Source organism: Astatotilapia calliptera, chromosome 4 (genome assembly GCF_900246225.1).
Source record: "Astatotilapia calliptera chromosome 4, fAstCal1.2, whole genome shotgun sequence".
In the NCBI taxonomy this organism is placed as follows: domain Eukaryota; kingdom Metazoa; phylum Chordata; class Actinopteri; order Cichliformes; family Cichlidae; genus Astatotilapia; species Astatotilapia calliptera.
This window is the reverse complement of record NC_039305.1, coordinates 25718456-25734891: the sequence shown is the minus strand read 5'-3', so window position 1 is coordinate 25734891 and position 16436 is coordinate 25718456. Positions and strand designations below refer to the sequence as shown.

The 16436-nt window shown below is 43.7% G+C and overlaps 1 protein-coding gene across 1 annotated transcript; it reads left to right on the top strand.

Moving 5' to 3' along the window:
- Positions 1 to 909: 909 nt before the first annotated feature.
- Positions 910 to 14234, top strand: LOC113021222 (envoplakin-like). The gene is made up of 22 exons (XM_026165745.1): positions 910 to 1088; positions 4242 to 4341; positions 4533 to 4687; positions 4877 to 5000; positions 5097 to 5228; positions 5309 to 5350; positions 5449 to 5610; positions 5729 to 5836; positions 5930 to 6025; positions 6102 to 6212; positions 6894 to 7040; positions 7133 to 7287; positions 7380 to 7477; positions 7606 to 7775; positions 7869 to 8047; positions 8799 to 8937; positions 9041 to 9234; positions 9323 to 9473; positions 9582 to 9665; positions 9777 to 9917; positions 10202 to 10294; positions 10457 to 14234. Exons 1-22 carry the CDS (start codon positions 1048 to 1050, stop codon positions 13955 to 13957), a joined length of 6123 nt encoding a protein of 2040 aa, XP_026021530.1. The 5' UTR covers positions 910 to 1047; the 3' UTR covers positions 13958 to 14234.
- Positions 14235 to 16436: the final 2202 nt, after the last annotated feature.

Below are 16436 nucleotides of genomic sequence, written 5' to 3'. Positions count from 1 at the left end.
AAGCATGCTGCATACTTACACAGGCACACACACACACACACACACACACACACTCAAGATACAATGCATGCTCTGCAGCCCTGCAGATTATCTTTGTTATCAGCTCTTTTCTTTTCTTTATTTACCTCTTTTGGCAGCAGGTGAAGTTTGCATTCCTCACATTAGACCTTGACTCCTGTCCGGTAATTTCACAGGGTGTGTGTGTGTGTGTGTGTGTGTGTGTGTGTGTGTGTGTGTGTGTGTGTGTGTGTGTGTGTGTAGGCACAGACGACATAGAAATTTATATGCTCACCCACGCTGAAAGGTGAAAGGTCAACTATTTAGAGTACCACCCAACATTTAATGAAACTGAGTATACAATTTAGATTTCATACTCTGTCTTTTCTGTTTTTATTCATACTTCTCAGATAACAAATACTGAAACGTAGCACAGTGAAAATCTAGGTTAGACCTTTGATTGTCACATCTAAACAAAGAGAGTAAAGATGAGCCTGATATCCAGTCAAGTGGCTAGTTTTTCTACATTCCCCTGTAATCATCTCTGAGGGGACCACAAGTGCTTTGTGAGAAGCAACTTTAGAGCCCGTTACTATGATGAAATTCTGTAAAATGATCAAAAAAAAGGAAAACAAATCCCACTGAGCTGACTGTAAGTCACATATGAGCTAATCAATGATTCTGGTGTAACCTCAGGAGCAAAATGATGTTCCTCTCGAGTTTCCTGCAAAGGGATTAAAAAAGAGAGAAAAAAGAAGAAGCACACTCACACTTCTGAGAAAGCACAAGCGCACAAAATTACAAGGGTAAACACAATTATTCTCCTAGAATGTGAGGTTGCGGGAACGTGGAACAGGTCCGCCCGGTCTGCCGCTCTCTCTGCTTTTCCTGGCGACACACCTGCTGGCCCGGGGAGGAGCTGAGACAGGTGAACGCTCCCTTAACTGAGAGGGAGACGCCACGGGAGGCAAGAAGGGAGCAAGAGGAAGAAGAGAGCGTTAGGAAGAAATACACTTGGACTCAGATTATACACACAAGCGACGTCCCAAGATGTCGAAGAAACAGGATCCCAGCACTGTGAAGTTAAACAAGTGAGTTGGGATTTACTCTCTCTCTCTCTCCCTCTGTCTGTGTGTGTTACTGTATTGTCTTGGTTTCTCTCTTTTAAATGCCTGATGGTGTTTTTTTTGTGCCATGATCCCATTTATGTTTGCACAGGCTGTTTCACTTTCCCCCGACAATCACACTGAGTGTTAAAGTACAGCCTGTGTTTTTACGTGCAAACAGACTTTCTGTCTCATTCATTCTCGTCTCCATGTCACTAACTTTAAAGTCAGTTTGTTTGTCACCTCGCCCAACTCCTTCACTTAACCACACACATTTTTAATTGTTTCTTTGACCAAGGGGTGTATCACCAGAGTTCACTGACTCACTTTATCCATTTCTGGTGCCACTCAATAGGCTGAAGTTCTGACTCACTCAGCCGATACGTCAACAACGTCCCTGTTGTTTCATCCGACAGCGTGTATAGTGTGCAGCTTGCAGTACTTGCTTTGCAGTTGTTCGAGGGGGAAAAGTGAGTTGACTCCTGACGATGTTAAATGTGTGGACTCTTGAAGCGATTAAGCAGGGGTTTTATCTCATCCTGGTGTGAGGGGACACAGGCAAACACACTCATACTGTTACAGTGGGGCGTGACCTGAAACCAAAGACTTGAAAGTGTGACTGGAAAGAAGGCATGAAGGAGCGGCAGGGCAGGGTTTTCCTGCTGCTTTCATAATCAGCGCAGTGACACTTGTACCTGAATGAAGTGAATGTTTATTCCGCCTGCATGCCTGCGACAGGCTCAGGGTGGTGGGCGCGTCCCATGATGCACTGAGTTTATACACCACTGTGCATTTTCATCGTCTTCTGTCCTTGTCTTCCTCCCATAACCATGGTCGTGCTGGAGGTTCCTGGTCATCAAGGGGGTCGTCTGATTATCTGGATTTTGTCTGTGCTATTTTAGGGTCTTTACCTTGTAGAGGTGACTGGTGATTTGATTTGGCACTATATAAATAAAACTTAATTGAATTGTGTTGTGGGCATTCACATCATTTCTGATGCACAGAGCTGAACATTCGCGATTCATGGGGGTCACGAGCTCCAGCAGCGCTGCGTATTTCTTCTGCGGTTCTCAGGAATGAAGCACGTGACCCGCATCTTAGATGTTTGTAGTAAAAATCAGTTTGAGTAAAGGAGAAATCAGTGCTCGAGGAAGTATTCTATTTATATCCTGTTTTTCCCTAAAAGTACGTCAGAATTACAAATTGTGAAATGAAAATGTGTGTGTCATTTAATTACACACACACACACACACACACACACATTTATAGTTTACTTTATAGTGCAAAAAATTGACATTTTAAAATACTATTTTATATGAAATCGTTGTTGTATATATTTATGTAATTTTAGTTAAGACAAGTGTTAATTAAGCTGTGGCTGTTTTAAACAGGACTGCAGTTTATTTATTTTAATCATGGACCAATAACATAACTACATACCCTATTTGATAAAGAGCTGGCAATTTAAAAACAAAAAGGGATAAATTCTTACTAATTCTTACTAATTTCAAATATAATAGAATAATCAAAAGAAACCATGAAATATGAAGCGCTTTTTAATATAAAGCGAGCAGCTATGGCAGGGCTGTCAAGCACTGGCCAAGAAAAATCACCCCCCCACCCCCCCAAAAAAAATAAAAAATAAAAATTGACACACACTGTTGAAATTGCTCTTCTTTTTACTACATGAATTAAATATAGATTAAAGACGTGACAGAGCAAATTAATCCAAACCCTTTTTACCCTGCAAGACATGAAAACAACACCCTCCTAGATCTTACCCTCCTGCATCAGTGCTCCTTTGGAAGCCATCATGTCTGACTACAAATGTCAATCAATGGTTAATCATATGATTAAAGGTGCAACAGGGATGTCTGAGCTCATCACAGACAGCATTCCTGACTGCTAAAGGGAGGCGACAGGGGGACACTCCCCTCTACCCTGGAATGTGCGTCCCCTCATCTGGGGTGTGTCAGGATACATAGTTGTCTTTCATACTACAGCCAAGAAGGAATGACAGAAAAAAACACATTTAATGAGAACAAAGAGCTGCGTGGAAAGTGTTTGATGAGTGACATTAAAGTGAAGAAACACGAAGAGCCACCGAGCTGGTTTTTATGTTCACAGCTGAACAGATTTCTTTGTGTGAAAGGTAAATAACACCATCATTTAGCTTTAACCACTTTCACAATTAGGATGTTCTTTTTCTTCATGTTCATCTGGAAATATTTAAACTGGGCTTTTATGCTTTTCATTATTTTCTGTCACAGATTTAAAATAATGGATACTCATGTTAAATTGACTAAAGTAAAGTCAGCATATGTGGCAGGGTTTGTTTTAAACTCTTGGCTCTGTATGATGCACCAGAGAAGGGATATCCTCTCCAGACACATCCATCCATCCATCTTCTTCCACTTTATCCGGGGCTGGGTCGTGGGGGCAGCAGCCTAAGCAGAGAAGCCCAGACCTCCCAGCCACCTCCTTTGGCTTGTCTGGGGGAACACAAGGCGTTCCCAGGCCAGCCGGGAGATATAATCTCTCTAGCGTGTCCTGGGTCTGCCCCGGGGCCTCCTCCTGGTGGGACATGCCTGGAACACCTCACCCAAGAGGCGCCCAGGAGGCATCCTTGTCAGATGCCCGAACCACCTCAGCTGGCTCCTTTCGATGTGGAGGAGCAGTGGCTCTACTCTGAGCCCCTCCCAGATGGCTGAACTTCTCACCCTATCTCTAAGGGAGAGGCCAGCCACCCTTCGGAGGAAGCTCATTTCCGCCGCTTGTATCCGCGATCTTGTTCTTTCGGTCACTACCCACAGTTCGTGACCATAGGTGAGGGTAGGGACGTAGATCGACCGGTAAATTGAGAGCTTCGCTTTTACACTCAGCTCCCTCTTCACCATGATGGACCGGTGCAGTGTCCGCATCACTGCGGCTGCAGCCCCAATCCGTCTGTCGATCTCCAGCTCCCTTCTCCCATCACTCGCGAACAAGACCCCGAGATACTTGAACTCCTCCACTTGGGGCAGGAACTCGTCTCCAGACACGCCCACTTGTATTTATGAGGCACACCCAATCAGAGGAGATAAGGATAGTGATTAATTGGGAGCATTTTCACCATCATCTGTCTCTGTTCCTACCCAGGACTCAGGCCCAAGAACTGGCTGTGCTGATTTCTCGCATGCAAAAGAATGCAGACCAAGTGGAGAAGAATATCCTGCAAGCAGAGAAACTGCTGGCTGTGGTAAGAAGTCCTGATGAATCATAGGTGGAGGCACTGTATGCCAGCATTTCCTTTACTTAACTTATCATTCTGCCATAAGTGTTAAAGTGAATCTCTGAGGCACTTCCTTTCCACAAGAAGTTTAGCAAAAAAATCTAGAGATTTAAAAAAAAAAAAAGCTACTTTGTTGCATTTGCGGTTCTCCTGTGCAGGACAAAGAGCGAAAGGGGAATAACGAGCAACTGCTCCACAAGAAGGAGAATGCAGACAACCTGGCCCAGGCCGAGGGACTGCTCAAGGATCTTTTCATGGACGTGGGCGGAGCCAAGAAGCTTCAACACCCTCAGGCTAAAGAGATTGAGAAGGAGTGAGTGTGTTTAGGGGTGTCATGGCCAAAATTCAAACACGCACAAACGCTAGCATGCATGCCAAGCAGACAGAACTTGATCTGTTACATGCCACGGAGGCACACTCGCCACAAACAATCATTTCCACAATCCCTTTCCTTGCTCTCCACCCATCTTCTCACTTCTAACTTAAACATTTTGTCTCTCAGTGTGGTAAATCTCCACTATCGCTGGGCCAAGGACTGTGCTACCTTCAGGGAAGTGTACGAATCGGTACAAGATGTGGACCTGACCCAAAAGATTGGCTGGGGTCCTCTGTTTGATGAGAGGCTGGTCAGTTGAACGACCAAAATTTCTGCAACCTTAAAGTCCTTCAGAGATTTTTAGTAGCCGCTTGAATCTTGAATGGTTCTCTGTTGTGTTTCACAGAAACAGCTGAGAGCGGAGGCATACGGCCCTAAGCTTTCTGATGTAGAGAGGCAGATAGCAGCTCATAACCTTCGCCATCAGGAGATCAAGGCCTATCAAGACCAGCTGAAGCCCAGCACTACCCTCTCACAGGTAGCAGAGCAAAGCTTCACATGTATGTACAGTTCCTGCGTGCAAGATGGATCATTAACGTGCTTCTTGTTTGTTCACAGGAGCAGTACGCTGCCGTCAAAGAGAAATATGCTGAACTTTTTGTAAGTCGATTTAATTAGTAAATTTGCCACTTGGAGTTAAACTTGAGGAGTGTTGTGTGTGGTGTTCATATGTTGTTTGCACCTTGCGTGTTCTGCAGGAGAGCTCCGAGCGACGGCGCAACCACCTGGCTTCTTTATACGAGTACATGCAAAGCTGCAGCAAGGAGCTGATCTACCTGTCGAACCAGCAGGATAGGATCCTCCAGAGAGACTGGAGTGATCGCATGGTTGACCCGCCGAGCGTCCGCATGGAGTATGAGGTGAGAATCCAGCATCACGCATGCTGAGTGATTATTATTAGTTAAAGTCCCAGTTTGTGATTTTATCGGTGCAAAGGCAACTTTGAATTGAGCACTTGCACGTTTCATTTTTGCACAGAAATTCAAAGCTAACGGACTGTTAGCACACGAGCAAGAAGTCAACCAGCTGCAGGAGGAAGGAGATAACCTCATTAAGATGAAACACCCCGGCAGCCCAACCATAAAAGTACATTTTACATCTGTGATAAATCATCCTACTGTCCCGTATGGCTGTATGGTTGTAGCATTAATTAAACATGATCGTTGATGTCGTTGTCAGGCACACAGAGATACGGTACAAGCTGAATGGCAAGCCTTTCTCAACCTGTGTCTGGCACAGGAAGTACACCTGGACAATATTGACAACTACAAAAAGGTAAAGAGCTGTGAGGAAAATTAAAAGTTTCCAGTTGACTAAGAGCCTGCTGCTAACAGCTGACTGTTCAATGCAGTTCCAATTGGATGCAGAAAGGTTGTCAGAATCTCTGGAGAGACTCAGCTCGACTCTGGACTCAAAGTCCATGGAGAACAAGACGAACCCCGAGATCCTGTTGGCACTCGAGGTAAGACACAGTTTTTTAAAAATATGTTGTGATTTCTGTGCAACTTCTAGGAGTCTTAACAAGCATAGAAAAGCCATGTTTTCATGGCTGACACAAGAGGGACCGACAACTAGTCAAAGGTGGTACATGGAAAATTCTACCAAAAATTAACACCAAACCAAACCAGACAACAGTTTGGGAATTCAGTCTGTTACAATTTTAAATGCACAGACTTCCATACCCATGAAATTAGGAGACTCAGCTGGACTGTAACAACAACAAACTGCTGTGATGACTGAGACTGCCGTAGAAAGGAATGATTTTAGGCCAATGTTCAAGATCAGGGATGTTAAAATGGTTATTACAGCAGTGCTACTGTAGTTGTTAAGTGTGTGGGATTTATGACAAAGTTCAAATGTCTGTCTCCTCCTAATAATACTGTGTACAGATAACCATTCGCACCTTTGGCCCATTTAGAACCACCAGTTCGGCCTTTATTGACTTTATACTTTATACTTAATTCTGCTCATTAAAGTGTTCATTTCCTTGCTGAACAATGGTGACTTTGTTGTGTTATGGTGCAAAATAAACCCATTGTCCCCATTTAAGGATATACTCAAGGAATCAGTTTGTACCTCTAACTACTTGAACAGTGGGAAAACATGGAAACTACTTTGAAACTGTTTTGAAATTCACTTTCAGGGAGATGAACCAGCAGTGAAGAGGAATGAGCAGCGCCTGGCTGCCCTCAGGGAACTTAGCGATAGCGTCGTGCCTCTGAAGTTGCGCAGAATGCAGCTCAGCAAACCGACCACTGTAATATCCCTGTGTGACTGGATCGATGAAGAGGTACGATGTCAACAGCTGTCATTTACAGGCAGCCACCTTATGTTGGAGATAGTAAATTTAGGGATTACTCTTTCCTTCTCTATCTGTTTTAGGGTGCCGTACGACGTGGTGAGAAGCTAACCCTGAAGTCCAGCTCTGATAATAACAACTGGAAGCTTCAGGACAGCAGTGGGAAAACCAAAACCCTCTCTGCAGCATGTTTTATGATCCCACCACCCGATCCTGAGGCCTTGGAGACAGTGAATAGGTATAATCACGACTCCTTCAGCATACTTTATTGGTGATTATAATTCAACCTGAAGCTGATTTTAAACCAGCACTGTGTGTGTGTGTGTTCAGTCTGGACAGACAGCTGGCTGATCTAAAGCGTCGTAGATCTGCTCTCATAGCCTCCTTAAAGAGCCCTGCTGTAGAAGTGATTCAGACTCAGAAAAGAGGTGAGAACAAAAGCAGTCACTTCACTTCTTCTCATCTCCTTGGACTTTCAGACCAGGACAGAAGTCTTTTCTGAAACGATTGGGCTAGTCTGTCTTTTCATTGTAGAGCCGTTTTCCTTTCTCCTCAGTTGCTGTTAAAAGTCCAGAGAATCCCAGAGTTGCAGAGCTCCTCAGTGAATTAGGCAAAATCAATAAAGCCCTGGAGGCGCTGGAAAAGGAGATCCTGAGGCGAGCGAGGACCCCGTTAGACAACCGTAACCCAACTCAGGACCTGGCAAACAGATTGCAAGAGCATGAGGTAAACATGACGAGCATTATACTTCAATGGCACCACGCAGGTCACAACGTAATTGAATTATGTCCTATCTAAACGTGTTCCTTTGCCCTCCAGAAATCGGCTCTCGCTGTGAAGAAGCTAGAGTCAGAGAAATCTGCCATCCAGAGAGAAGTGGATCCTATTCTGGCTAAGAAACCTCTGGGTCCCACCGCCTCTGCCCTACCACCTAAACTCAGCGCCACCAACAAAAAGTTTGATGACATCAATGCTCTCATCGACCTTTATAATAAAAAGTACGAACATTAGAATGAAATTCTAAATAAAATCTCAAATCTAGAATGAAATCTTCCTTAAAGTGCAGTCATTATAATGGAAGTGTTTTAATAGAAAAAAAGCCTAGTTCACTCATAAATATACATAGACTAGCGTGTAATTATGCCTTGAATGAAAAATGATACGTCATAAACGTATAATTAAGCCATTAAAAATAAGCAGGTTTGTGGAAACCGTCATGTTCCCCCACCATAATTGAATACAATTATCTCCCTTCCACCTGATCGTGTTTTATATATGTGGCTAGAGACCGGCTACATATGGATTACACCAGAGGTGGAGGAGAAGAGAATTTGTAGGCGTTCGCGTGCTGTGGATGGACATTTCAGTCCGTTCTTGGACCTTTAGACTCAAGATAAAAGGCATCATGCACATGTTTTATTGACAGAGGAGGGGTCCCCTTCACCCCAGAAACATAAAGAAAGAGACAACAGTCAGAAGTGAACTTCTCTGACTGAATGACCTGTATTGGATTTATTTCAAAAGGTTTTACAGCCTCTGTAGTAAATAAAGATGGACACATCTCACCCAACATTGACAGCTGTGGTAAACAGTGGACAAAAATAGCCAATTGTTTCAATGGATTTTACCATTAAATTGAGCATTTAGCAACGTGTCAGTTCAGATATAGTAGAGTAGCATATCTATGTGCGTGTTCTTGTGGCGTTTTCTTTATTTTATTTAACTTTGCTACTTCTCTGCTTTCATCAGAGCAACAGCTTCCATGTACTTGGAGAAAGAGATAAAGAACGTAGAGGGCGTTGTCTCTGGGTTTGAGAATGAACTGGCTAAAGACGGCACCATTCTTGACCAACCAAACTCTCTTCAGAGCCGCAACCAGAAGCTTCAGGTGTTGTAAATAAATCTAAAATGTACACAACAATATAGATAACTGGAATCGTGCAAATGTGTCTTTTCTCATGCCTTTTCTTTGTCGTTATGTTGTCAAACAGGCAATGAGTAAAGATGTGGCCTCAAAGAAAGATGAGCTGAAGAAATTAGGCAAAGAATTGGACCTGACAGAGCAGGCGTGCAACTCTCTGCAACAGAATCTCAATGAGTATTGTCCCGACATCCGCCGCCAGGAGGACCAGGTGAAGAACCTGAAAAACCGTTACACAAGGGTCAATAGCCAGCTTCAGGAGAGGTGAGAGAAAAGTAAAGACAAAATCAGGCATTGTGGTAACCATTGCACATGGGTGTTGTTGTAACTCGCGTGTATGTTTTTGCTTTAGGTCTGCTCTTGTGCAGCAAGCAGTCAATAAAAACCAGGATTTCCAGAGTGCCGTTCAGTCGCTGGACTTCTTCTTGGTCAATTTGCCAGATAATAAGATCAAACCTACGGACGGAGTGGCACAAATTACAAGCAAGGAGAATTCTCAGAAGGTGAGTGGAAGTATTTTGTTTTGTAATTTTCATTTTATTTACATGCATTAACAAGACTCTGATGTCTATAAATAAAATAGCTCAAGTCTGCTTTTGGTTATTTTTTAGAGAGTGGTAGAGGACATCAAGAAGAAGTCAGGTGATCTTAACCGCGTCAAGGACCTTTCCCGCAATCTGCAAAATGTCTTAAATGTGAGTTCTGAGAAGAAGACCTAAACCTAGCGAAATATTTACTGTATATTAGGCATAGCCTCAAAATGATGCCATTCTTAAATGTTTAAATGTATTTCTATTTCTTTTCAGGACTATGAGATCAAGTCAAACACTTACAGTGCCATTCTGACGGATGATGATGGTGCTGACGAGAGTGAAGAAGACGTTGACGAGGAACCAGTTTCACTGAAACGTCAAACTTCAACTCTGTCTCAGGCGATACAGAGAACGGTATGGTTTCACACAGCTACACAAAGACAATAAAGTAGCTACAAAAAGATATTTTTCTTTGTCAATCATTACTTCAAGCACACCATTGGCTCAACAGAGTCAATAAGTGACTCTGCAAGCAGCTTTGCAACCCACCTTTTTGTCATGCTGTATTTGACTTATTTACTGTCATAATTCACAGTTCCCTGCTTTTTTCTCTGTTGCGGTCTTGCCATTTCTGTATAACCAAATTTTAAATTATTGTAGATGGAAATAAGAATCTTCTTCTTTTACTATTACTACAGGAGAAAGATCTGTTGAACCACTTCGCTGAGGTGTCTGCAGAGAACAACCAGCTACTAAATCAGTTGGGTACAACAAAGAACATCATGGCTATGGTAGGATATCATGGAATCAAAATAAACCCAGCAGCATTGTTGTTGTTATTTCACTGTGTGTCTGTGTTTTTTGTTTTCTTTTTTTTTTACATTAAATAATACTCACCACCTCACCTCACCTGCCTTCTCTGACCTCCTTTGTGTCCTTTTATTTATGTGCAGAATGAAGAGAAAATCAGTCAGGTGGCTGTCACTCAGCAGCTGCAGCTCCAGAGCCAAATGAAAGACCAGGAGCAAAGCGATAGTCTGAAAAAGGAATTAAGTGAGGAGGTCAACAGGCGTCTTCATGCTGAAAACAACCTGGATACATACCGCAAGAGGTTTATGTCTCTGAAGAACAGGAGAGGAGTGGAGAGGTTGGAGGAGAAGGAGGTGGTGCAATATTACCGCGATCCCAAACTGGAGATGGAACTGAAGTCGCTGAAAAGTCGGATCGAGGATGAAGAACTGAAAAGGTCAGGCACCAAAACAGAGATTGAAATCAACAATGAGAAGATTATCAAACTGGAGCTGCAGCTAACCAAAGTCGAGCCTAAACTAGTGACTAAGATCCTCACCGAATACGAGAAGGACCCCCAGCTTGATAAAGAAGCAGCTAAGCTTCGAGACGAGATACAGAGGTTGCGCCTGGAACTCCAAACGAGGAACACAGAGGCAGTTCAAGTGAAAAAAGAGATAACCGTTTTGGCTCAGCAGAAACCAAAAATCATAGAGAAAGTTGTTAAAAAGGAAGTGGTGAGACTTGAGAAAGATCCAGAGATGCTGAAAGCTGTTCTTCTGTTCCAGAGTGATATTGCAGAGGAGGAGTACCGATGCAAGGCCCTCAATGATCACATTTTTAGCACAAGGAGCCAAATAAACACACTGGAGAGGGTCATCCCCACCATCCAGCCCAAGGTTATTACGAAGGTTGTGAGCCAGGTACGACAAGATCCGGAAACGGTTGAAGAGTCAAACAAGCTGCGGATGACTTTGGAAGAAGAGAAGGATGAAAACGTTATCTTGATGAAAGACCTGACCACCCTTCAGTTACGTTACAGTGAACTGGAGAATCTCAGGCCAAAGGTGGAGGTGAAGGAAATCATCAACGAGATTTACAGAGTCGATCCTGAGACAGAGGTCGAGATGATACGTCTGAGAAAAGAGCTGCAGGATTCAAGCCAAAACCGCACGGACACGGAGAAAGAAATTGACACAGTGACAAAAACTCTGGTTACACTGCGGGCTCAGAAGCCCAAGGTGGAGTACAAGGAGGTGACCCAAGAGGTGATCAAAGAAGAAAAGAGTCCAGAAGTCATCAGGGAATTACAAAGACTAAACAACCAAATGAACCGTCTGCAAGTCAACTATGACACCACCATAGAGCTTCTGACCCACCTGCGCAAAGAAAGGGATGAGCTGAAAGCTGAAAAAACTAAAGTGGAGACACAGCTAGTGAATAAAGAAGTCATTAAATATGAGAATGATCCTCTTCTGGAGAAAGAAGCTGACAGGCTTCGACGGAACCTCAGAGAAGAGATTCAGCAGCGCCGATCTTTAGAGGAATGTCTCTTTGACCTGCAGAACCAACACATCACCCTCGAAAGGCAGAAGCCACAGGAGAAAATTCTAACACAAGAAGTGGTTCGGCTTCAGAAGGACCCTAAGCAGATCCTGGAGCATGAGAAATTAAACAAGAAACTGGATGATGAAACGAAAACCCGCAGAAAACTTGAACTGGAAGTCCGACAACTCAGAGCTCTGATTCAAGATAAAGAGATTATGCTGGCTCAGCTGGATGATCGTCAGAAGAAGATCCAAGTAGAGTCAGAGCTGAGACAGATCAAAGCTCGTATTCTTGAACTGGAGAATACCCCACCACCCATTGAGGAAAGAATAATTGTCGAGGAGGTCTTGAAAGTGGAGAAGGATCCTCAGCTGGACAAACTTATTGGTAGTATACATGACAACTTGGAGACAGAGGGCAATGAAATCAATCGTTTAGAGAGAGAAATCCGCAACATAAAGCTCAAGCTTGAAACTCTGCAAAAGGAAAAATCGATTGAGAAGGTTGTTTACCGAGAAGTTGTCCGTGTGGAGAAAGACCCAGCAGTTGAAGCTGAAAGGGAACAACTCAGAGAGCTAGTAACAAAGGAGAGAAATCTCAGGCGGAACCAAGAAGATAACATTCAAAGCACGCACCTCAAAATGACCCATCTGCAGACGTCAAGGTCTGTGACTTCTCAGGAGGAGACCACTCTCATTTCCATCAGAGATGCTCTGCAGAGAGATAAGGAAGATCTCCTGAAGCAGTTCAAAACCTTAGAGTCCCAAAGACAGAGTATCAGCATCACCTTCCAGCAACAGTCCAAGTTGATGAGTGAGAGGAACCTGACGGTGCGGCAGAGAAGTCTTAAGACGTCCTCTGAAATACAGAGGCTTGAAAAAGAGATCCTAAAAGAGAAGGACAAAATACACGAGAAAGACAAACTCATCATCGAGATGCTGGACAAAATAAAGCATGAGGACCATTCTGACACTAAAACCAGAGAGGCAAATCTTTCCACCAAGATCACCATCTTGGATCCAGAAACTGGTAAAGATCTGTCACCCTACGATGCCTACTTACAGGGACTAATCGATCGAAACCAGTACATCAAGCTGTCAGAGCTGGAGTGTGACTGGGAGGAAATCACTTCAAGTGGTCCAGGTGGAGATACAATCATTTTGCACGATCGAAAAAGTGGGAATCAGTACTCTGTGAGGGATGCTCTGAGGGAGGGCCGTTTGACTCAACGTGACGTGAGCCGCTACAAGGAAGGGAAAATGCCCATTTCTGAGTTTGCTCTCCTCGTTGCAGGCGAAAGAAGCAAGCCCTACGTTCCTCCATTAATGCCAAAATCTCCCACCAAAACAATCCCAACCGCTCCTACCAAACCCATCTCAACCTCTCCCTTGAGCTCCATGTCTTCATCTCTGAGGTCCTCCTACACTAACCTGAACACTCAATACAGCAGCAGTCTCGGCAGTCTGACCAACTTCAGCGCTTTACCAGGTGATGAGTTTTTCCCAATCTCTGGCATTTTTGACACCACCACCGAAAGCCGCATGTCTGTGAGAAGTGCCCTCACCCGCGGTCTCATTGATGCCGACACTGCTCTAAAGCTGCTGGAGGCACAAGCAGCCACCGGTGGAATAGTTGATCTGGGCAAAAAGGACAAGCTGTCTGTCCACAAAGCAGCTGAACAGGGCCTCATTGACACAAACCAAAAGTATAAGCTTCTGAATGCCCAGAAGGCCTTCACCGGAGTCGAGGATCCTGTGACCAAACAGCGTCTCGCTGTAGGACAGGCAGCACAGAAAGGGTTCATTCCCCAAGAAAATGCCAGGAGGTACTTAGAGGCGCAGTATTTGACCGGCGGGTTGGTAGATCCCACCAAAGCAGGCCGCCTCACTATCAAGGAAGCTCTCGCCACCGGTCTGATTGACAGCACAACGGCAAAAGATCTGCAAGATGAGGCTTCCCACACAAAGGAGCTGGTGGACCCCATCAGTAAAGGGAAGATATCATACAAACAGGCGATGGATCTGTGTAGAAAAGATTTCAGCACAGGCCTCTTGCTTCTTCCTGCAACCTCCACTGACGTTGCCAATGCTCCATCATACTCAAACTTCCGTTTCTAGGAAGTTTTAAAGTCTAAATTTAGCTAAAGATTTAATTTTCTACAGACTGTGGTGCTAGAGGGTGCATGAAAAGTCTATTTAACATATTTAGGGGGGAAAGAAAAAGAGAAAGACAGGTGTTCATATGTTTTGAAAACACTGAAAAAAAAGTGTCTGGTAGAGCTGCACACTTTTATCTGTTTCATTTTTTCCAGTTCTATTGTTGGTCTGCTGTGAAAACAGTTATTTTTTGTTATGTATGTGCTGCATAGGGGCTTATTAAAATGCTTCACTTTGATTTTTTTTCTGCCTTGTTATTTAAAATACAACCAGCTGCAGCCTGTGATAGGCTTTTGACCAGTCACGGGTGTAACCTGGACATCAAAGTGCTGCAGAACTGAGTCGGTATGATCTGAAAGTAGCAATAGAACCTATAAACTCATCTGGAAAGCGTTTACTCAGGTCATAAAGCAGACTTCTGTACAACTTTATGCAGCTGCATTTGCTGCCCCCTGCTGGACATTGCAGGTTCAAGCCACTTCTCCAGTTCTCCGGCCTTCACTTTTTAGTTTGCCAGCTTTGTCCATGTTTTATATACAGTCCATGATGACCGCGGACTCCTAGTTTTCAACATTAATATGAGGAATCTGGCATTACCAGAAACAGTGTTCTTCATAAGTGACGCTTGTGTTGCAACTACAAATACCCCTCTCATGAAAATAGTTGTACAAAGCTGCCAACCCCAGCGAGTCATATGTTTGGAAATGGTGGATTACGGATACAGATTAAACATGAGTCACATAAGAGCACTGTAGTGCGTTAAGGTTAACAAGGTCGAACTCGTTGAGGCGTGCGTCTAATAACAGACTGCCCCAGCGACGTGCACGCCTTCTTGTCTCCAGGCCGATGAGCAAAGGAGCGTGCAGAAGCTGATTTGTCTACATGGGCCTAAGTTGTGATATTGGTTATGGTCTAACACTGCGGTGGTGATAGAAAACGGTGTTGGGAATGTGTGGCCTCCATGCTGGGATGTCTGCCTGCCAGATTACCCGGTGACTGTAAGGACTTTGTGGGATTATTGCACGTGAGCCTGTCTGGAGACTGCAGTAGCCCCATTCTGTGTCCAAAGCCGGGGGGATGAAGGATGTCCCCTGATTTGGTTGGGTCATCTCACTTAATGTAGTTGGCTCACATAATGATGTAATTTCTCATTTTTTCAAAGTGAAAATTGGAGTTAAATTGTGGATTTCAGATGTTTTTGTGTCTAACCCCATAATGCGTGTCTAATAACCGCCTGCCTATTAAAAAGCCTGCTATATGGCAGCATCACTAGTGCGTAGCAGCAAAAGTGGTCCCTTTGGACTCACCGATTATTGCCCGAGTGACGTATGTGATAATTGGAAGCTCCTCTTTGTTTTGTTTGATTATTGCAGTTATAATTCTAGACTACGGCGCTATCGGTTAAACATTGACAATGGGTCTCTGAATTGATTTGGACTCTGTGAATGAAGATGGCAAAGCCTCACATATGCCTGCCCTGCAATCATGCCAACAACATATCAGCTACCATTTGGAGCGCTCTCATTCAGGCAGCCCGTCCAGTATTTGCACTCTTTAAATAAATATAGGCAGCAAATTTTCAGTCTATTGTTGCTACTTGAAATTGATCATTACTGAAAGCATTTAAATATAAAGCTGCAAACTATATGAGTTCTCATCACAGTCATCCACACACTGACAAATCCTTAAATAAACAGCATGCATGGCCTTATGAAGACCTCAGTATCACAAGACTAAAATAAAACTTTCTGCCAGGAGGAAGAAACTCCCATCGAGCAAAATGTGCAAAGGTGCCAGCTGGCTGGAATCAGCCATAAGACAATATCGCTGCGAGCCAACTTCACTCTGCAGATTTCTGCTGGAAGAGAAAAATTTAACTGAAAGAATGTGAAAAAATCTTTGATGCAATCATCCTTCCCAAAGTCTACAAGATTTTTAAAAGGAGTCACAAATTGAAATAGTTCAGTTTCCTGGAAAAAAAAAATCATATTTAAAGAGAGCATTTTTATACAGTAAAAGAGAGAGACAAAACTTTCACTTACCAGCTGCTTTATTAGGTAGGTGGCTTTTGCTCGGACAGCCTTTTACCTTCAGAACTGCTTTAATTCTTTGCGGCACAGATTCAACAAGTTAGATGGGTTGAATCTGAGGGGGACATCAGAGGATGGGTACACTACGGTCATACAGGAATGAACATGGTCAGCAACAATACTCTAGTAGGTGTGATGTTTAAATGATGCTCATTTGGTGCTACGAGACCCATGGTTAACCAAGAAAATGTCCCCGACACCTTTACACCAGCAGCATCCGCCTGATACCAGGTAGGATGGACCCATGTTTATGCCAAATTCTGACACCCACTATCTGAATGTCACAGAAGAAATCGAGACTCATCAGATCAGGCAATGTTTAACCGACTCTAGCTAATAAAACTTCTTCT

Bases quoted from the DNA above. Each gene is read 5' to 3' on its own strand.
- LOC113021222 (XM_026165745.1), top strand. From the start codon at position 1,048: ATGTCGAAGAAACAGGATCCCAGCACTGTGAAGTTAAACAA. The intron at 7,041-7,132 runs GTACGATGTCAA...TATCTGTTTTAG, and splicing joins GTGACTGGATCGATGAAGAG to GGTGCCGTACGACGTGGTGA. The intron at 8,938-9,040 runs GTGTTGTAAATA...GTTGTCAAACAG, and splicing joins GCCGCAACCAGAAGCTTCAG to GCAATGAGTAAAGATGTGGC.